General features: G+C 37.7%; 1 protein-coding gene and 1 pseudogene across 1 annotated transcript in view; both read right to left on the bottom strand.

The window, feature by feature from the left end:
- Window positions 1–8842: 8842 nt before the first annotated feature.
- Window positions 8843–23291, bottom strand: part of CD96 (CD96 molecule) — a 91624-nt gene continuing 77175 nt past the window's right edge. The window contains 3 exon segments of the mRNA XM_089910528.1: window positions 8843–9539; window positions 12407–12496; window positions 13283–13348. Of these exon segments, the coding sequence (XP_089766654.1) occupies window positions 9412–9539; window positions 12407–12496; window positions 13283–13348 (284 nt within the window). The 3' untranslated portion in view covers window positions 8843–9411.
- On the bottom strand, window positions 16782–18035 carry LOC111175351 (cytosolic 5'-nucleotidase 3A pseudogene; annotated as a pseudogene).

Below are 23291 nucleotides of genomic sequence, written 5' to 3'. Positions count from 1 at the left end.
CCAAAAAAAGACATACAGATGGCCAATAGGCACATGAAAAGATGCTCAACATTGCTAATTACTAGGGAAATGCAAATCAAAACTACAATGAGGTACCACCACACACTGGTCAAAATGGTCATCAAAAAAAAAAAAAAGTCTACAAATAACTAATGCTAGAGAGGGTGTGGAGGAAAGGGAACCCTCCTACACTACTGGGGGGAATGTAAGTTGGTGCAGCCACTATGGAAAACAGTATGGAGATTCCTCAAAAAACTAAAAATAGAGTTGCCATATGATCCAGCAATCCCACTCCTGGGCATATATCTGGAAAACACCACAATTTGAAAAGACACATGCACCCCAATGTTCATTGCAGCACTATTTACAGTAGCCAGGACATGGAAACAACCTAAATGCCCATCGACAGACGAATGGATAAAGAAGATGTGGTACATATAAATGCCACTGACAGATGAATGGATAAAGAAGGTGTGGTACATATAAATGCCACTGACAGATGAATGGATAAAGAAGGTGTGGTACATATAAATGCCACTGACAGATGAATGGATAAAGAAGATGTGGTGCATATAAATGCCACTGACAGATGAATGGATAAAGAAGATGTGGTACATATAAATGCCACTGACAGATGAATGGATAAAGAAGATGTGGTACATATAAATGCCACTGACAGATGAATGGATAAAGAAGATGTGGTACATATAAATGCCACTTACAGATGAATGGATAAAGAAGATGTGGTACATATAAATGCCACTGACAGATGAATGGATAAAGAAGATGTGGTACACATATACAGTGGAATACTACTCAGCCATAAAAATGAGTGAAATAATGCCATTTGCAGCAACATGGATGGACCTAGAGATTATTATACTAAGTGAAGTAAGTCAGAAAGAGAATGACAAATACCACTTGATATCACTTATATATGGAACCTAAAATATGATACAGATGAACTTATTTATGAAACAGAAACAGACTCAGAGAACAGACTTGTGGTTGAGGGCATTCCAGTCAACAGAGGAGTTCACAGCCTGCATTTCCTTAACTGCAAGTTTTGATTTGACCATTACACCAAAGCAACATAACAGACTAAAAAGTTTGGTCTCAGTAATACAGAATATCTTCAGATTAAGTATTTATTGAATAAATACACATTGCTCAAGCTGTTTACTAAAAATTTGGAGAGTTGAATAAAGTTCTCTAGGAGAAGAAGGGGAAGTGATTGCTGAGTCTTCTGCCCCCCACTCTGCCTGGGGAGTCCCCAGTAGGAAGGCTGACCCGGAGCTTGCATCCACCACTGCCCTGTGTGCGGGATCTTGCCCCAGGGACTGCGTTAAATGTGAACTGTTTCCACAATTTCTACTAATGTGTCAACAGAAAACACTGCCGAATGGTTTGAGTAGGAGCTGCAGTTTCTTTCTTGGGTGAATTCTGGAGAGACAGCTTAGTCTCTTTCGATATAAAATAGTTTAATGCTGAGAGGAAAAGTTTGCCCTGGAGTTTTGGGGAAATCTAAGGGCTCTCTTCATTTCCTTAAGAAAGAAAAATTGATTGAAGTTTTGGTGGGTCCCAGCCAGTACCTAAGGCAGAATAATTGAGACCCAGAAATGAAAGGAAAACAGTGAACTTGCAGGATTAATCCTCATTTATTTTCGCCTGAACTTTGAGATTAAATAACACTCAGGGACAGAGAAAGAAAACTCTTCCAAATAAATAGATCTTTGCACCTTGTCATACTAAGGGCTGCAATGTTTAAGAAAATAGGCTGGTTTTGAGTCAATTAAGTAATATTTACTAGGGTCTTACTTAAGTACTTTTTTTCCCTTAAACTTCCTATTTGGAAATAATTTCAAACTTTGAAAAAGTTTGCAAAAAGAAAAAGAGTAAAGGGCTTCCCTGGTGGCGCAGTGGTTGAGAGTCCGCCTGCCAGTGCAGGGGACACAGGTTCGTGCCCCAGTCCGGGAAGACCCCACGTGCCGCGGAGCGGCTGGGCCCGTGAGCCATGGCCGCTGAGCCTGCGCGTCCGGAGCCTGTGCTCCGCAACGGGAGAGGCCACAACAGTGAGAGACCCGCGTACCGCAAAAGAAAAAAAGAGTAAAAAAACCTCCACATATTGCCTTTACCTATATTCATCTGTTGTTAACATTTTTATCATCTTCTTTTCTCACTCTCTGCGTGTATACGTACACATGCATGCATGTATCTATGTGTGTACATGTATTACATATACATGTGCACATACCCACTAGGAGTAAGTTATGTATACATCATGGCCATTTACCTTAAATACTTCAGTGTGCATTTCCTACGAATAGGAATATTCTCTTACTTAACCACAGCAGAGTTATTGATACTTCTTTATCTAGTCTTCTGCCCCTATTCTAGTTTTGTCAGCCCATCTGACAAATGTCAGATCTGATTTGCCAGATTTGTCAGACCTGATTTGCCAGATTTCCTTTGTAGCTTTAATCCACCTCCAGTAAAGGATCCAGTCTAGAGCAAGATAGTGCAATTAACTGCCATGTCTTTTTAGCTTTCTTTACTCTGGAAGATTTTTTTTTTTTTTTTTTTTTTGCCTTTAGACATTCCTTATTTTGTCTATTTGATGTTGCTTTGTGACTGGATTTAGTTTATTCATTCTCTGCCTTAATACTGCAAAGGGAATATTGTGTCCTTCCGAGGGTATCACATCTGACGGAGCAGGCTGTCCATTTGTCCCTCACAGATGTTAATTTTGACCACTTGGTCGAGTTGTCTAATTTCTCCACTATATAATTACTGCTGCTTTTTACCCCCTTGTAACTAATAAGCATACTTCAGGGAGACCATTAGAGACCACGCAAATATCCTGATTGTCATCAAAGTTTCCTCCTTTTTTAGTATTTGTTGATGAATCTAGCCTGATTCAGTCTTTACTATAATGATTACAGAATGATGACTTTCCAACTCCAGCACTTCTGTATTTACCAGTCAGCTCCCAACATCCTACTGTGCGCAAGAGCCCTCTCTTTTTCCTCCCTCCCTCCCTCCCTCCCTCCCTCCCTCCCTCCCTTCCTTCCTCCCTTCTCTCTCTCTCTCTTTCTCTCTCTCAATGTCTCTCTCTCTCTCCCTATGTACCTGTCATCTATTACCGGTACAGATTTATGAATTCTTACTTATTTTCAATGGCTTCTAACTCATTAGTATACTTCATTATATTAGTGCTTAAACTGCCCTAGATTTAGCCAGTAGGGGACTTCAAGCTGATTCCTGCATCCTTCTGACATACCCCCAGCATTTTTTGGAATATGTTCTTATTTTCTGACATAACAAGATATTCCAACATCAGACATTTCTCTGGAAAGTTCTGATTCCTTTCAGCATGAAATTATATTAGTGAGCAAGATGCTAGTGCCAGTCGTGCTTATTGTTACTGGAATATCTTTGCTTCTTGGTCCATCCAAAAGACAGATCTGGGAAAAATAGGTATGTATATATACATACAACACACACACACACACGATTGAAATTACCACCACCAATAGGGACAGATGGATATATTATATAAATTATATTTATATAAATATAATTTTTTCCTTATCTTTCCCTCTTTCTTACACAAAGGTAGCATATTATATACTCTTTGCACTTTGCTTTTTTCCCTTAACACTATCTCCTGGAAATCACTCCATATAAGTCAATAGAGATTTTCTTCATTCTTGTTTTTACTGCTGTACAGTTTCCATTTTCTGTATTTAGTATAGTTTATTCAATCAATTTCCCATGTTTGGACTTTAGTTTTTAGTACTTGGGAATTACAAATAATGCTGCCAAGAAGAATCTTGTGCATATACAGTTTGATATTGTTGGAAGGGAGCTTCAGGGCAAATTCCTGAAGAGGAATTGCTAAGTCAAAGGATAGACTAATATGTAGTTTTGTTTGATATTGTCAGTTCCTTTCCACAGTGGTTGTACCATTTTGCATTCCCTTCGGCAACACAGGAAAGTGCCTGTCTCCCCACAGCCTTGACAACAGAGCAAGCTGTCAGACTTCAAATTCTTGACAAGTGATTGGGGAAGAAATAATGTCTCAATGAATTTTAAATTTGCATTTCTTTTAATATGAATGAATTTGAAATTTTTTCAAGTGTTTAAGTGTTATTTTCAGATCTTTTTTGTGAATCACTGGTGTCATATCTTTGGCCCATTTTTCCACAGAATTTTTCAGCTTTTTTATCCTCAACATTTGTAAGTTCTTTATCAATTTGCAAATTCTTTATCACCCTTTATTCATCATATATGTTGTGAATACTTTCACCTAGTTTATCATTTGCCTTTTCACTTTGCCTTTTTTTTTCCATGCAAATTGTTTTTATTTTTAAGTAGTCAGATTTATCCATCTTCCCTTTCATTACATCTGGATATATATATATGTATATATATATATATATATATTTGTATAGTTATAGTAATTGCCATTGTATGTATATAATTATAGTATAGTATATATTATGGCACATGTCTTTATGTATATATTCTATAGTATATGTGTGTATATATATAACTATATAGTTATAATATCTATACACTATAACAATAGTGTATATATGTATATAAAATAGTATAGCTATATATAAATAGATAGATATAGATATGCACACACATGTATATATGGAGCTAGGGAAATATCCCATTTTCTCGAGAGTTTTATTAGAAATGGGTGTTGAATTTTGCCAATGGCTTTTAAAGCATTTATGGAGATTAATCCTATACTTTTCCTCCTAAACTCTATTTATATGGTAAATTAATTTAAGAGATTTTTCTATTAGTAAGCCCTCCTTGCATTCCTGGTATAATCCTTAGGTAAGGTTTCAAGTTCCATCACTATGTCTTAGATGTCAAGGTCTCTACTGAAGTGCCTTTGCTCTATTGACGCCCTCTCTCTGAAGCCTTTTAAAAATATTTCTCACACTCTGTCCCCGAAATGATACCCTCTTCTTTATTCTTTTCACTTCTTTGTACATACTTTTATTTTCAGATGTATCACTCTGTACTGTATTTATTTGTTTAGAATCTGTTTCTCCCATTAAACTCTATACTCACTGAAGGCATGGAGTGATTCTAAGAACTTTTTTATATCAGTTTCTTGAGTGTGAACTCTACAGACCCTAAACTGGCCATTCAAAAGAGGTACTCAGGGGACTTCCCTGGTGGTGCAGTGGTTAAGAATCTGCCTGCCAGTACAGGGGACACGGGTTCGATCCCTGTTCTGGGAAGATCCCACATGCTGCAGAGCAACTAAACCCGTGCACCACAACTACTGAAGCCCGTGTGCCTAGAGCCGGTGCTCCGCAACAAGAGAAGCCACGGCAATCAGAAGCCCACGCACAGCAATGAAGAGTAGCTTCTGCTCGCCGCAACTGGAGAAAGCCCACGCGCCGCAACGAAGACCAAATGCAGCCCCCCCCCCAAAAAAAAGAGGTACTCAGGAGCAGTGTTTGTCACACTTTTTCATTAACTAGCAGCAGAAATTAAAATAAATTCCTATTTATAATTATGTCAGGTTCAGATCTATTCGGCATTAAATCATGTCCATTTGAATCAGGGCAACGGCTTTATGTACAAGAAAAATCCAATGCAACCCAATTACTTATGAGAGTGGAATTATGCTGATCCCAAACCAGTGGTACAAAAACGTTCTACCACAGATAAAATTCTCAAATCCCCACTTCTCTTCCCATTCAGCATTATCGTGTATTTATGTCTTCACAAGAGAAAGTGCAGAATAGAGAGGTTACCATTTTTTTAAAATAGATTTTATTTTTTAAGATAATTTTAGGTTCACAGCAAAATTGAGTGGAAAATACAGAATTCCCATATTCCCCCTGCCCCACCCCACAGTCTCCCTCACCATCAACATCCTGTTCCAGAGCAGTATGTTTGTTACAATCAAGGAACCTACACAGACATATTATTATTACCCGAAGTCCAAACTTTACATTAAGTTTCACCCTTGATGTACCTTTCATGGGTTTTGACAAATGTATAATGGCACGAATCTGCCATTATGGTATAATCAGTACAGTTTCACATGTCTAAGAAATGTTAACTCTCTACGTGGTTCTCAGGTCCACCATCAAATTTCTCTTCACAATTCATGTAACTGTTTTTCCGTCCACTCCACCCTGCCTTCCCAGCACCTCTGAGTATCTTCTAGCAATAGCTGAATGGCTTTAACACTGTGATCAGTTTAGTTTGGTGGTATGACTTTTTTGGACAGTAAATGGGGAGTCGTCTGACAGAACTCAGGGCAAATGCAGGCACATTCCTGTCATTTACCAAGGGTAGCTGGATGCGGCCCCCTCCACGTTCTCTTCTTTATGTTGTGATCTTGGGTTTGTTACTCTTCCCCCTTGTTTTCCTCAGTATCCTTCCTTATAATCACAATCTCACAGAGCCTTTGAGCTAACATGAGGGATCTGAGTGAGCAAACCAGATAAAGAATGTAACCGAGGTTAGGAGGGTACAAAGATGTCGGTTGGGGAGAAAAATTTAGATTCTATTGTTCTCATTCCTTTGTTAATTTGCACCCAGCTAATGTCTAGACCCATCACAGAAGCACCAGACAGGGTTTAAGGGTAATTTCAAAAGTGTTCCTTGGTCCCGACCTTGCCTAAGTTCATATTTGCTTGCTCTCTGGTTACATCTTCCTGGCTGGAGCCTGCAGCCTTGCTAGTAGTCACAGAATCCAGGGAAAAAAAACCCTTTGCCAGAGCTGAGAAATAAAATGTTCTGTTCCTACCACTTCACCATGTGTTTCTGGCTGGAACTTCAGCTCATTTCTGCCAGTTAATGTCTTTTTCTCTCAAGAGGGTAACTTTCACTCACCATTTCAGCTGTCTCCGCTGGACACTCAAGCTTCAGCTGGTTGACATAGCCATGACTGGTGTTGTCAAAGACTCAGGCTATGTCCGTCATCCCTCAAAGAACAAAGTTTCTGTGTTTGTGCAGATTCAACCTTCAAGTTCAAGTCAAAGCCATTCTCCTAAATCAGGGTGCCAAGGGGGCTGCCTTCGAAAACCTCTCCCCTTCCTCAGAGCCTCTGAGACAATGTTCTTTCCACTATCTCTGGCCTTGGTTAGTTTCTTTAAACTTTCTTTCCAGCTTTTGATCTTGATTAGTTTCTTTTCTCTTTTCATTTCCTAGTCTTTGTTTTTTTTTTTTGCATACTTTTCTGTCCATCCCACCCCAGGGGCCAATTATTTCTGCTTTTCTTTGTTTTCTGTCAACAATTTTTGGAATATATTACCTGGGCATTTAAAAAAATCAATATTTACTTAAGTGCACACAAAACAGCTCTTGTATATAGTAAAAGGAGACACCAAAGCAGTTAAATATCATGATATAATGGAGACTGATCACACTCTGGACTGGAAATCAGAGAGCTGGGTCATCATTTTGACCCTATCACTTCTAATTATGTAACCTTGGAAAGTCAATCTCACAGAGTCTCTAGCTCTTTATTTGTAATATGACCTCTAATGTCCATCATAATCAAATATTTTATGATTTTAAAGACTTACACTGCAAGGTTAATTTGGTCAAGCTGACCATATGTTCATCAGTTAAAACAAACTTAAGCTTAATCAAGGGAAAGACTATTTTGATTGAATTAAGTTTGATTTTCTCTCTCACCCTAGGAACTTGCATAAGACCTAAATATGCCTACCTCTTGACATATGCATATAGGTTAACTTTTGCTACAACAATGCTGTGTAACTGTCACACCATTTAATAATGCACATTTGGTTAGGTTGGAGGTTGGTTGGTCTAAATTGGGCCTGGCTTGGATGGTTCTGCTCTAATCCATGAGTCTCTGAGTTGATTGGTACTGGATGGATGATGCCCACATCCCTTCTGTTTGTTTTAGTGAATATTCTTAAAGTTGTCTTTGTATACTGTTCTATGTTAGCACAATTCATCTCTCTCTCTGAAGAGCCTCAAGCATAAAGGTGAGTGTGGCATTTAGCTGTACAAATGCTCCAGCTCTCTTGATATCAGGAAATAGAGGTATATCTGTGAGCAGATTTATGTCCATGACTCAAATACTTCTACCCTTTGTCTATCAATCCATAGTACCTTAATTTCTCCAGAGAGAGGGAGAGATTGTTTTTCATCTCTATATAACACAGACATTTGAATGCAGAACAATAAAAAAAAATCAATTCATATTTTCAGGTTCCCATTTTCTCATTTTAATATAAAAATCCCAATGCCGGGGGCTTCCCTGGTGGCGCAGTGGTTGAGGGTCCGCCTGCCGATGCAGGGGGCGTGGGTTCGTGACCCGGTCCGGGGGGATCCCGCATGCCGCGGAGCGGCTGGGGCCGTGGGCCATGGCCGCTGGGCCTGCGCATCCGGGGCCTGTGCTCCGCAGCGGGAGGGGCCGCAGCAGTGAGGGGCCCATGTACCGCAAAAAAAAAAAAAAAAAAAATCCCAACGCCTATTACCTGGTTCTTTGATGCTTTAATGGAGACAATACATATCAAAAGGTGGACAAAATTCTAAGAAATTTGCACTTCTATCTTTTATGGGAAATTAAGAATTTCTCAAGGTCACGTGGTGGCCAAAGTGTAGTATTTGGACAAGAATCCAGAATTTCTGACTCTGTTTGGTGTTTTATTCACCACAAAACACTCCTTGCACATGGCTATAGAGTCTTCGAGGGTACTCTAAGTAGAAGGTAGAGTACATGGTCAATGTTATCTGAGACAGTAGTAGTAAGATACGTGGAAGATCAGCTCTATGTATTCTGAAGGTCTCCTCTAGGCATGGCCTGATCCAGACTGATCCAAAGTAGCCGAGTCAGAAAAGTGAGGCTTTACCTTCCATGTCATTTCAGAAAGATGAGTGGAGGGAGGAGAGTTTTGGAAAATATTTCAATAAGACAGAAAAGGGGTAACTCATTGCTTGCTTGCTTTTCCCCGTGGCAAAAAAGGAAAAGGGCAGTAAAAGCCCATTCTGCTGAAAAGCAGGTGGAAATTTCTTAAAATTACCTTTCTCACTCAATTTCACACTTGAGCATCTAGGCCTAGCGGGGCCCAGGCAATTCAGAGATGCATGAAAATGAAAAAACTAATGAAGATTAAGAGAAAAATGAGTTTCAGTTCTCATTTCATGCCCACTGACTTGTTCCATCCAGTGAGTGCTCGAGCCTGAACAGGGAGAGGTGGGACGAAGTCAGAAGTTGTGCATCTAATCCCAGCTGTGTGGTGCCGGGGAAGCTAGGTAGCCTCTCTGGGCTTCTCTGAGCCTTATTTCGTCAGTTAAATATGACATAAATGCTAGGAATGATATTTAAATTGCTGAGTGAATATTTTGTACTGAAAAAAGTATCTGTTCCTGCATATCTTAGTAGTGGACTCACATTTCTTTTTGGTATTGACACAATTTTCTCACTCCAAGACCAAACAGTACAAGGCAGGAAAAGAGCAAAGCTGCCACCGTCACTGGCCAGGACATTCCATCTTTGGGCTGATTAACCACAATACCTGAAAAGGGCATAAAGAGAGACGAACTTTAATGCCAAAGTTTGGCAACTGGAAAGCAGGATGAATTGAATTAATTTGCTTACCTGAAACACGTTTTCTCCAAAGGCCATGGGGTGTTCGTTGATCACAGTCATGCTCTGGGACCATATCTATGCCTTGTTCTCATATCTGTTTTTGCATTTATACAATTGCTTTTTTTCACATGAATGTCTTTCTTGTTAGAATGTTCCAGAACTGACCTTTTCTTTATTTTTTTCATTTCCCCAAGACCCTGGACAATTCCTGGCACATGGTGCCCAGTGAAATGGTATTTGTAAGAATGACTAAATAAAACTGATCATCTGTAAACTTGTTTTCCAAATTCACTTCAGTAAAGAAAACTTTATATGTAGAAATATTGGTCTAGCTTTGGATTTTCTTATTCTTTAAGGAGTCATTAAATGCTTTATGGAATATTCGTGTGTTAGGAGGAGGAGGAAAGAGTAAAAAGCATTATAACAATTCAAAGGCCTGAAAGTCCAAAGCCAAAAAGGCCAGAGGCAATATAAATATAATATTCAGGACTGTTTTACTTTTTCTCTAACATGAAGGAAAAATTAAGAAAACAAACTCTCTTAGGAAATAAGACTGTCTGGTTCTGCCTGGCAGAGAATAAAAGGGAATGTTTATAATTATATAGTTGCTTAATTTTTTCCTTTTTAAAAAGTGTTTTATGATCATGTTAAAGATTCAAATAGTACAGAAATACAAAACTACAATGAAAAGGAAGTATCCTTACTTCTTCAGAGGCCAGCTACCCACACTAGAGGCAATAACTTTTAATAGTTAATTATGTATCCTATCAGAAATTTTTTACTCATATATAAGCAAATATATGTACCATGAATATATATCCCTTCTTATTACAAATGGGGGCATACTGTACATACTGTTCTGTTCCTGGTTTCTTTCTCTTAAAAAATATTCTTGGAATACTTTTCACAGAAGTGCATAGAGGTTTTCCTCATTCTACAATATTAAATTACTGGCTAGTTCCCCAATGTATGGATCTACCATAGTTTATTTAATTGGCCTCTTAATGTTAGATGGTTAAATTGTTTCCAGGCTTTTCTTATTTCTAACAGCACTCCAGTGAAATTCCTAATACATTATAGGTAGATCATTAGCTCTTCAGATTACATAAATTCTTTGGGCAAAAAGTGCATTTTTGTAACAGAATTATCTGGATTGTTTTTGTTTTTTTCATCATTTTAACTAGATTATAAACTGATTGTAGGTGGAGACTAGTTTTTTAATTGTTTTGATTGCCTCAGATTTATTACACTGCTTTTCATAAAGCAAAGTTTCAAAAACTACAGGCCAAAAAACTGGATTTCAAATATTAGTTACCAAATCTATGTTTTACGTAGTTTGGATGGCAGCCACATGATGTCATGTTAACACTGGGTATCAGTGCTGAAGATTTTTCCTCTTACAACACGTATCCAGGGATTCAAGGTCTTCCTGATGCTCACGCTACTCTAGCCCTGTCAAAGCAGACACTGAGGGTACCCTGGAAGCTCACACAGTCCTAAAATACGTAACCATGTGGCTCATTGTATGCACAGGTGGCTAGAGAGTTCACAGTAGTTCAAACCACTGGAATATCATGATCACAAAAGAAATAATCTCACAAGAGGTCAATTTAGGACTACACAAAGTTCTGTTTTAGTAAAGTCAAGACTAACTAAGCTCTACACTGGTAATATGGTGGAATATAACATTTTACCTCCAAAGTTTTAGAGAAATGAAAGAACAAAAGGTTTTAAATAGGTCTTCTAATAGGTCTTCCATCAATGCTTACTAATTTTCTCCCAACCAAATATAGAAAATGAGACCACTGACTTCAGGAATGTCTTGGTGGAGAAGCCGAGCTCCAATCTTGCCCTGTCTCTCAATTAGGCAGTTCTTTAAGGCACCAATAGTGAAAGGTGTTAGTAGGATGTCAGTTTGCAGCTCTGCTGCTATGTGGTGTGCAGGATGGATGATGCTCCAGTAACTGAGGACTGTATGACCCTCAATATGAAATAAACTGAGTCCCCAGGTGGAACGTTCACCAGTTAAGTGAATACCTTCTGAAGGGAAAGAGTTGATTATGGCTCTGAATTTACAATCAAGATCTGTGTTGGGAGGGTCCTAACTTTATTGAATACCATGACCTCTTATGATATAAAACAAGGGATTACATTTAACATTGACAAAATTTTATTAGTTGAATTATAGGAATACTTTTTTTTTTTTTGCGGTGTGTGGGCCTCTCACCATTGTGGCCTCTCCCATTGCGGAGCACAGGCTCTGGAGGTGCAGGCCCAGCCACCGTGGCCCACGGGCCCAGCCACTCCGCGTCATGCAGGATCCTCCCGGACCAGGGCACGAACCGGTGTCCCCTGCATCAGCAGGCGGACCCCCAACCACTGCGCCACCAGGGAAGCCCTATAGGAATACTCTTTGTTCCAACAATCAGACTATACTTTCACAGAACTGAAATGTTTCTCACTACTTTTTACCTGGCTCATTCTCATTCATTTTTCAGATTTTAATTTTAAATATATCCTCAGAGAATCCTTCTTGTTCCCCAATTAAAATCAGAGCTTTCTGTTAGACTCTGGCAACACCTTGTACTACACCATAAGATGTGTCACAAATAAATTTAATTGCACGATTATTTATTTACTAAATATCCTCTATAATAGATTATAATCTTCAGGAGGCAAGTGTTTTCAATGTATACCCAACAACTGGCACAGTACCTGACAAATGGCAGGTTCTCAGTAAATACTTGTTGAGTGAATAAAACATAAAATTTTTAAAAATGGTAAATGACGCACCAGTGATATGGATATGATTATTTTTAGTAGATCCATTGGCAGTTGTGGGAACTTCTGAAAATGCTCTGGCTGTGCTGGTGAAGGTGTCACCTAGGGATATAAAGGGGATATCTGATCTGATCCTAATGACGATCTCCACCTGGTCAAGAAGTGTAAAACTGTGATTGGACTTCACTTGCTATTAGCAAGGGCTCAATTTGAATGGCCTAAATGCTCCTAAAATATTATCTGTAAAGTTTACTAAGGAACAATTTACGCAGGACTGGTATTCTAGGATCTGTCTAACAGTTACCAAAGAGTGAAACTTCCTATTGGTTTAAAGAAAAAAAAGAGAAACAATACAGCACATAAAACAAAATAATATCTGCTAAAGAATCTCCATGAGAAGTGGTTATGGGAAAATGTCTGAAGTTGGTGTCATGGAAAGATGAAGCTTTTCCATAGTAGCCCAGGTTATCAGAGGTCCAATGAATCAAAATACTGATTCTTCCCACTCTAATATGTTTGACAAGATCAATAAAAATTCCTTTGCAACATCTGAGTAGACAAATCCATGTCAACAAATCATTCCATTTTCAAATGGAAAACTAAAACTTAAAATGCACTTTAATGGGTTTATTTGGCCCCCAAATGCCATTATGTAGATTTCATTTTGAAATAAAATAGAGACAAATCTAAGACTTGGTCTCTGACTATCTCTTTTGAGTGACTGGGAAGAATTTTAGTTCCATCCATTGTCATTTTTATCATCACTGTCATTTTCATCAAGATGCACTTTTAAATACCTGAGATTGGCTTCGTTCTCATTTTTCCACCTCTGATCAAATAAAGCAGACCACAACCTTCCCTGACACTAAATTTTCCCTAAGTGCTCACCATGAAGTGTCAAACCTGCCCTTGAGGGGGATGAACTGTATGTTTCACCGGGCATCCATGAAGCTGCTAAAGGAAGAAGATAATGGAAAAGTTAATCTGTATAAGACTAATTATTTTATTGTCTCTTCTTGACCTTTAATTGAACCTAAAAATTCAGCACACATTAGAATGTCCCAAAATAAAGTGGGAGTTGAGGGAATGCTTGTGGTCCAGATGTTTCTAATAGGGAAGGTTTTGATCACAGCCATTTAAAGCAGGAAGAAGAAATGGAAGAAAACACTAGGAGAGGTTTTTCCAGCCCCAGAGAGTGTGTTGTGACTGTTCTCATGTCTATCCCACAGAGGAGCTAAAAGAATGAAAGCCCAGATGTGTTACAGTGGCCTTCAGTAAAGAAAAGATACCAATAGGACTTTCTTTTTTTTTTTAAACATCTTTATTGGAGTATAATTGTTTTACGATGGTGTGTTAGTTTCTGCTTTATAACAAAGTGAATCAGTTATACATATACATATATCCCCATATCTCTTCCCTCTTGCGTCTCCCTCCCTCCCACCCACTCTATCCCACCCCTCTAGGTGGTCACAAAGCACCAAGCTGATCTCCCTGTGCTATGCGGCTGCTTCCCACTACCTATCTATTTTACATTTGGTAGTGTATGTCCATGCCACTCTCTCACTTCGTCCCAGCTTACCCTTCCCCCTCCCCATGTCCTCAGGTCCATTCTCTACAGCTGCATCTTTATTCCTGTCCTGCCCCTAGGTTTTCAGACCACTTTTTTTTTTAGATTCCATATATATGTGTTAGCATACGGTATTTGTTTTTCTCTTTCTGACTTACTTCACTCTGTATGACAGACCCTGGGTCCATCCACCTCACTACAAATAGCTCAATTTTGCTTCTTTTTATGGCTGAGTAATATTCCATTGTATATATGTGCCACATCTTCTTTATCCATTCATCTGCTGATGGACCCTTAGGTTGCTTCCATGTCCTGGCTATCGTAAATAGAGCTGCAATGAATATTGTGGTACATGACTCTTTTTGAATTATGGTTTTCTCAGGGTATATGCCCAGTAGTGGGATTGCTGGGTCGTATGGTAGTTCTATTTGTAGTTTTTTAAGGGACCTCCATACTGTTCTCCATAGTGGCTGTATCAATTTACATTCCCACCAACAGTGCATGAGGGTTCACACCTCTCCAGCATTTATTGTTTGTAGATTTTTTGATGATGGCCATTCTGACCAGTGTGAGATGATATCTCACTGTAGTTTTGATTTGCATTTCTCTAATGATTAATGATGTTGAGCATTCTTTCATGTGTCTGTTGGCAATCTGTATATCTTCTTTGGAGAAATGTCTATTTAGGTCTTCTGCCCATTTTTGGATTGGTTTGTTTGTTTTTTTGATAGTGAGCTGCATGAGCTGCTTGTAAATTTTGGAGATTAGTCCTTTGTCAGTTGCTTCATTTGCAAATATTTTCTCCCATTCTGAGGGTTGTCTTCTCATCTTGTTTATGGTTTCCTTTGCTGTGCAAAAGCTTTTAAGCTTCATCAGCTCCCATTTGTTTATTTTTGTTTTTATTTCCATTTCTCTAGTAGGTGGGTCAAAAAGTATCTTGCTGTGATTTATGTCATGGAGTGTTCTGCCTATGTTTTCCTCTAAGAGTTTGATACTGTCTGCCCTTACATTTAGGTGTATAATCCATTTTGAGTTTATTTTTGTGTATGGTGTTAGGGAGTGTTCTAATTTCATTCTTTACATGTAGCTGTCCAGTTTTCCCAGCACCACTTATTGAAGAGGCTGTCTTTTCTCTACTGTATGTTCTTGCCTCCTTTATCGAAGATAGGTGACCATATGTGCGTGGGTTTATCTCTGGGCTTTCTATCCTGTTCCATTGATCTATATTTCTGTTTTTGTGCCAGTACCATACTGTCTTGATTACTGTAGCTTTGTAGTATAGTCTGAAGGGTAAGCTGACATTATTGTTTGACCATGAAAACTGAAGTGTCAACAGCGAATAATCAGACCCCTGTGGTTACAGGACTTTTTAGCTGCTGGGTGAGTCCTTTTGATACATTCAGAGGCAAACCTTCCCCTTGAGTGGATGGCAGCAAATTCCAGCAGCGCATATGGCCTTTGAAATAGATATATCAACTCATTTGGCTTAGCTCTCCAACTCTGGCAAGAAAGTTCCACTTCTTGGCAGACTCCACATATCTGTACCTGATAACATGCCTATAATGTAATGTAAAGTAAAATATCTGCAGTAGTATATGGTTATAGTCAGTAGAAAAACATTATGCCCATTTATTTAAAACATTAGTATACATGATTTTCCAAGCTGAATGCTTTCTTTTGTGTCAAGACCAAAACAATAAGCAAAACCAAAATAAAATAAAACAAACATTAAAACCCCCCTTAGCCTGACCCTTTCTTGGTTTCTCTCTAGATGCCAGTGGCAGTTACAGCTGCCGACAAAGGTATGTTACCAGGCCCTTTGGAAGAGCTGAAAGTCACTGCTTTCTGGGGATTGCTCACAGGACAGTCTGTGACAGCTGCTCCACTTGGGGTCACCCCCCAGGTTAGGGTGATTTTGTATATAGCTATTTTGAGTTTGTCTAGGTCAGGGAGATGTTCTTATCTTCAGTATAGTTCTATGACCCTGTACATGTGATCTTGATCCTTTTTGTTCTAGATAGGATGCCAAGGTCTATAGATGACAATGGACTAGGTACTTTTTTAATGCCAATTTTTAATGTTTAAGCCATTAAGCCAGGAGTTTGATTGACAAAGAGCAAAACCAACTAAAAAGAAATTGAAGCCAGGCCTGGATTTAGGTAAAATTATGAAGAAGGCAGTTTGTTCTGGATAACCTTACAGATTTTTTGCCCAATATGGTGTCTCCTTTACTTCCTACTTTTAGGGCCTGATGCCTTTATTTCTTATGTCTTCAAAGTCTGTTTGCAAGAAAGGATATGATAAATTAGTTTATGCTAAGATATGAATGGTTTAACAAGTGCTATCACCTTGAGAGAAATGGGTATTTAAAAATAGATTTTCTATTTTATGTTTATTATCAGCGAGTCAATATAGAACACTTGTAATGATCAGTTACATGCGGATACCAACTGTTTTTTCATTAACTACAGAGCGCCAGTCTTTTCTGGTCAATTTTGATTTTCTCCAAACAAGAAAACCAAACATAATACAATTTCAGGAGACGGTAATACCATCAGCATGATCCATCCAAATTGCAAAACTGGCAATACTTAACTTAAAATCATGTAAATTATTTGACCATTTCATAAAATTTCTTGTTGGCCTTCTGAAAACTTTTCAAGTATAAAAAGATCTCAAAATATGTGTGATAAAATTGAATTACAAAATCCACTTTGGAAAACTAGGGAGTTATTTTTCTGATTTTGGCTTCAAGATTTTTCAAAATCTGTTAAAAAGAAATAAAGAGGAAAGTGTGTTGAGAGAGGCGAAGAAAAAGAAGCTTCCAGCTGATAGACTTAACATGTCTGAAAATATTTCAGTAATGTAAAGGAAAAACTTCAAGAGCAAGAATATATTACAATTAAGAGCGTTTCAGCAAGATTAAGAGCAGTTCTTGTATTAACTGCTCCCATAGGAGAGAGGTCTTCCTGTAGAATACCAGTTTATAGAATCCTCAGTAAGATAGAGCTGGCTATCTCCAGTGATTTATCTTTCACTAAAACAATACTTCTTCTAAAAGCTCACCCACTCCATCATTTAGATATCCAGTTTTTAGGATGTGTTAAACACTGGCTACTCCATCTGCCATTCTTAAGTCTCCTTGGGAGTCTCTCAGCAGAGTTAAATTATTATTGCCCTTTAATTGATTAAAATATTCTGTGTTCTTCAAGGTATCATCATGTTTGTTAAATATATAGGTTAATTCTCCTTTAAATTCTTTGAGAACACATTTTCATCAAAATCCATGAATGAACACTACTTTGACATTTGGATGACAAACACCAGCTTGATGGATAACATCCTTAAGTACATCACCATTATTGGTCGAAAATATGAACATAGGGATATGGTGTAGTTAGAGTTTCTCAAATATATTCTTATATCCCTCCTTTAGCATAACATCAGTTTCTTCCACAATTCCTTTAAATTTAGCTTTTGATAAAGGTTATTTGACAAGGAGACTCCGTGAACTTAGCATACCATTCTACCACAAAAGGGTACTTTTATGGTAAAAACAAGATCACTTTGATAGCATTGTCTTTTTCCTTGAGTTGCAATAACTTTTTTTTTTTTTTTTTTGTGGTACGCGGGCCTCTCACTGTTGTGGCCTCTCCCGTTGCGGAGCACAGGCTCCGGACGCGCAGGCCCAGCGGCCACGGCTCACGGGCCCAGCCGCTCTGCGGCATGTGGGATCCTCCCGGACCGGGGCACGAACCCACGTGCCCTGCATCGGCAGGTGGACTCTCAACCACTGCGCCACCAGGGAAGCCCAGAGTTGCAATAACATTTTTTGACATTCATTTGTAACCAGCTTACCGTTCTCAATAATATTATGACATGTTAGGCATCTTTCCCTTTGTAGGAAAATCCTTACTGTCATATAAAAGTCCATAATTATCTGGTTTGGCAGCTCCTCTTTTGACAATATCACAGGTAATTTCTGGTACTCTTACACGGTTCTTGAGGCAAACTGAACTTTTCTAAAATTCTGGCATGATTTTTACATGTACAGACTTTATATTGAGTAACCAATCTTCCTTAAGACACTCTGAGTTCTGCCCTTAATTTTGTCCTAGAACAAAGGCATAGGGTGGCAAGCAATAATCATAGATGCAGGGCTTGGACACAGAGATGTCACTGATCTTGGTCTTCTGCCCCAACTTTTCCTTCAAGGGGAATATATACCGGGTCAGCATCACCTCTTCCATCAGGATGCAAATACTGGCACCAGCTACTGTGTCCATTCTTGCCATGATCACTTAATCCATAAATGGGACCCCCTTATGCTCTTCCTAACAAAGATGACATTTACGAGCTTTGGAAGTGTGGGGCTTGTGTACTAACTGTGAAGAACATGGAGCCCCCAGAAATTGGTATTTTAACAGAGGATCGAATTTTAAATCAGAGGACTAAATCTTTAATTTGAGGCTGACCTAATGAGGAATTAGGTGACAGAATGGGAGCAGAACAGTGTTTTAGATAAAAGGAAAATGGAAAGAGATGTGATCTGAGACATATAAGATTTTAGAATTTGAAGATAAGAATGGTGAGTTTAGAGAATCAGCATCCTGACCAACAGGGAACGGAGGGACTGAAGAGATTATGGTGCAGCCGGACACAGGGCCCAGCATCGTTGTAGGTCCTGGCATTGCTGTGTCCCTGCCATTGACCCTCAACTCCTCAACTCTAGCTTCTCCATCACCCTCTGCCTATGGAAAGTAAAAGGGGTTGTTATGAAATTATTAGGCACAACTACCAGGAACTTGAGGAGAAACAGCCAGGACCAGGGGCAGGATAAGAAATGCACTTGTAAGATTTAAGAAGAATACGTAAATTTTGAAGAATATGGGATGCAAGGTCAAAGAACAGAATAAAGACCTCATGTGAGATCGATAAGAGGTACTCTGAGGCCTCTGTGTGTGTGTGTGTGTGTGTGTGTGTATGTGTGTGTGTGTGTGTGTGTGTGTACATGTGGTGACAGTGAACTTGATGATTTTGGTAATGGGATAAATTGGAGGCTTAGGGACTCATGGAGACTCATATCATTTTTCTGCTTGCCTAACTTAGACAGACAAGCTGATTTCAATGTGGCTTTAGGCTCCACTGGGCCAGATGGATGGCAGGAAAAACCAGAAAGAAAAAAGTAATTAAGCTTCAATTTTCTTCTCCATGGCCTGATCACCTGTGTCAGGATGAAAATGTGTCCCAGGTTGTTATTAAGCTCATACATTTTGGGTATTTAGAAGTTCAGATTTGGTATCCTCATTTCATAGATGGTTACAGTAAAATATGCATTACTGTTCTTGGCTGTAGGAAATATGGAAGCTGAACTAGGATTAGATTCCAACACTCTTGAATTGCAGCCAAGACCTCTTCAAGTTAATAAATAACAAAATAACAACAAAAGAATATATTAAAACATACACTAATAAATTTATTGTAAATGCAATGTACTCAGAACTTCCTTGTGACATCCAAATATATATGAGCTATACAAAATGCATGTATAAGCAAATATCCCATAGAATGTGTTCATAAATAGCAAGGGCCCTAGAAACACTGCTAGTGGGTTTATTTCACTAGAAATCCATCCATTATCATTCTTTTTTTCCCTCTGAACATTTCATAAATCTATTGAAATAAACATATTGGAAGAAAAAAATCCCATTACCAATGCCTGACACGAATCTTGCCAAATGCATCATCTAATATTGGATGTCATACTGCAGTCCAATCCAATGAGTAGAAACATGCTTCAAAAACAGTTTGGGACTGAGCAATCAATATTAACTTGTTGGATCCTAATGTGTTTTTGTGAATGATTATAAATAGAGCAACTCACTATGGGGAATTTTTTCTCTAAGCTTATGGATGAAAAATGGCAAATGGTTAACAAGATCTTCTTGCATAAATAAAAATGTGGGTTTTCACTGCCAGGAAAAAAAATTGTTTGTTGGGTTTTAGAGTCCCTTCCTAGATTTCACAATTTCTAAGGCTATTTTTATGGTAAGAATGATAAAGAGATGTCTGAGGATAGATGAAGTTTTCAAGTGGGGAAGGACAGAAAATGTGAAGGATTACAATAGTTCATTTCATTATGAAATCTATTGAAAAGACCAAGAATATACTTGTGTAAATTAGGAAGCACTTTCAAGCAAGACCCTTTCAATTTTCTAGTTTCTGGGGCAAAAAGTACCTTGGGTGGCCTCTATGCTTCATATTGATGGGATGCACGGGATAAAAAGGATTTTATTCTGGGCACACATGCTATTGTAATAACAATTTAAATAAAACAAATAAATAAAAAGCTCAAAACTTTCAATTAAACAGATCATTTCTTTTCACTGTGTGTGTGTTTTCTTCCTTGCCCAAATGTACACATACCTTTTCAATCATTCAACAAATATTCGCTGAGCACCTACTGTTGCCTGCCACTATTACAGATGTTAGAATACTACAGTGAACAACAGAAAAAGGTTTAGGTCCCTGTTCTTGTGTATCTTACATTCTAGCATAATTTCAATAGACAAACAAATAATTCAAATAAACAAAGGAAAACATCAGATGCTAATTAAAATACGGGATAATTTATGTGCAATCATATAGCATAAATTTAAGTTGGAGTTCAGCTTTTTCCTGTAACATTGTCCAATAAATTTTTATCCCCATTGTCACATGATCTACCTTCCCTGTAACCAAGAAGTATTAATTCATTTATTGATTCAACAGTATTTGTTGAGCACCAACTCAATACCATGCACTGTCTCAGGCACTGTGGATACAGGTAAACAAACAAAAAAACACTCTCATGGAACTTTCTTGTATTATAGTATCAAGAATAAAGGGTGACAACTAGTGTAGGTAGAGTTTCAGCATAGTTTATTATAAACAACTCAATTTTATGTTAACATCAATTTTATGTTTAACATAGGATAAATGTTAATCTATTAAGTATGAACTTTCATCCCCAGTCTAATGCTTTTTATTATCATTTAATATCTGATTGGTAAAAAGTTCCCAGCTTCTACCCTTTTCTATGTAGCTTAGTACATTTTGGCTATTGTTTTGTTTGGCTTCATAATATCCATTGAGTTATTATCTCATCCTATCTCCAACCCATACACACAGATTTTGGAATTATTAAAAATAACACTATAAATATTTACTCCCCGTCCCATCCCTTGTATGCCCATTCAAAAGCAAACGCTGTTCTGAATGTTGTCTATTATTCACTTACTTATATATATTTTAAATTTTTATCACTTATTATGTCTAAGCCATATAGTGTTTGGTTGTACTTGCTTTTAATCCTAGAGATTATCATGGTAAGTGAAGTAAGCCAGCCAAACATCAGAGAAAGACAAACATCATATGATATAGCTTATATGTGGAATCTAAAACAATGATACTAGTGAACTTATTTACAAAACAGAAATAGACTTATAGATGTAGAAAACAAACTTATGGTTACCAAAGGGGACGAGAGGGGAGGGATAAATTAAGTGTTTGGGATTAAAATATACACACTACTATATATAAAATAGATAATCAACAAGGACCTACTGAATAGCACAGGGAACTATACTCAATATCTCATAAAAAATATGAATGTGAAAAAAGAATATATATTTATATATATCTGAATCACTTTGCTGTATACCTGAAGCTAACACAACATTATAAATCAACTTTATTTCAATAAAAATTTTTAAAATTTTAAAAAGTAAAATTTACTTTAAAATATCATTCCATATATTGTCACTTGGCATTTACTTTTTTGACTCAATACAGTGTTATTAAGATTCATTCATGCTGTCATACGTGGCTGCCATTCACTCATTTTTCATTGCTCCATAGTATTTTATGATATGACTATATAACAGTTTATTTATCCACCCTCCTAACTATGATCATTTAGATAATTTACAGTTTTCTTTGTTATTATGAGTAGTGTCTTCCCCCCAACATTTGTGTACATATCTCCTGGACACATGTAATAATTTGTTTTTGGGGGAGTATTTATCTAGGAGTAGAAGTGTTGAATTGTCTGCTATGAAACTCTTCAGCTATAAAACATAATGCCTAAGTGGTGGAAAGAGATGGTACCAATTAATACCCTCACCAGCAACATATAACAAATTGTATTAATCTACATCCTATATAACACTTGGCAATTCCAGACTTGTTAATTTTTGCAAGTTGATTATGTGTAAAATGACTTCCTGAACATAGTCTTCACTGGCATGTCCTGATTGTTAGAGAGGCTGAGAATCTCTAGATGTTTTCTAGCTACTTGTGTTTCATCTTTTGTGATGTGCCTATTTGTTCATTTCCTACTGCTTTTTGTCTTTTTAAAACTTGGTTTGTAGGCATTCTTTATATATTCTTGATATAAAGTTTTGAACCTTTGCTAACTATATATTCTTGATCCTTTTTCAAATATGTGTGGCAAATATCTTCTCCCAGATTATAGTTTGCCTTGTTTTAAACCGTCTTTAAGGAGTCTTTTGATGAAAAAAATTTTCTTAATATTATTGTATTCTAATTTTTCAATTGTTTTTATGGCCTTGTGTCTCTTCTTTAAGCCCTTTCTTACCCCAAAGAAAGGAAGAAGTTCACCCTAATTTTATTACATGTTTTAATATTTAGCTTTTTGACACAAATATCTTAAACTACATGGAGTTTATTTTTGTGTACTGTGCATGGTGGGAGTGCATTTTAACATGTTTTTCTTATAAAAAATCAATGTTCCTGGGTCCACTTGCTGAACAGTCTCTTCTTTTTACAGTACTCTGCATGCCACCTTTGACATACATCTAGGTTACACTGCCTTATGGATCTCTTTATGTGCTCTCTCTTCTGATACTGTCTTTTCATTCCTGTATTTGGGTACTGGGTTCATGGGTGTCTATTATATTATCAACGTATTTGCTGAGAGAATTGTGTTACATTAAATTATAGAGCGTCATGCCCAGACTAAGAATGACACCGTGTCATAAATTAAAGATTGTGATTAATCGAAATCTGTGAACTTGACATCCATAAAAGAGATAAAATAAATAAATTATGCTCAAAGAGCGATATTACACAGAGTTCCTTTTCTCTCTTTGATTTATTTCCTAAGGACAAGTTCCTTAGGAACAGTGAGATGACTGACTGAGCCAGTGGGTATAAAAGACTTTTAGAGGTTTTCAATGTACAACTTAAATGCTTTTTAAAAGGGACACACACATTTACTCTGTGGCAAAGGGCCCGGGAGTTAAATTCAGAAGTCCTGCACCTGTGGCA

Source organism: Delphinapterus leucas, chromosome 4, assembly GCF_059928025.1.
Source record: "Delphinapterus leucas isolate spDelLeu-1000000601 "Yukka" chromosome 4, BTC_Dleu_Yukka2, whole genome shotgun sequence".
Lineage (NCBI taxonomy): Eukaryota > Metazoa > Chordata > Mammalia > Artiodactyla > Monodontidae > Delphinapterus > Delphinapterus leucas.
Note: the sequence above shows the minus strand (reverse complement) of the source record. Positions and strands in the feature narration are given on the sequence as shown.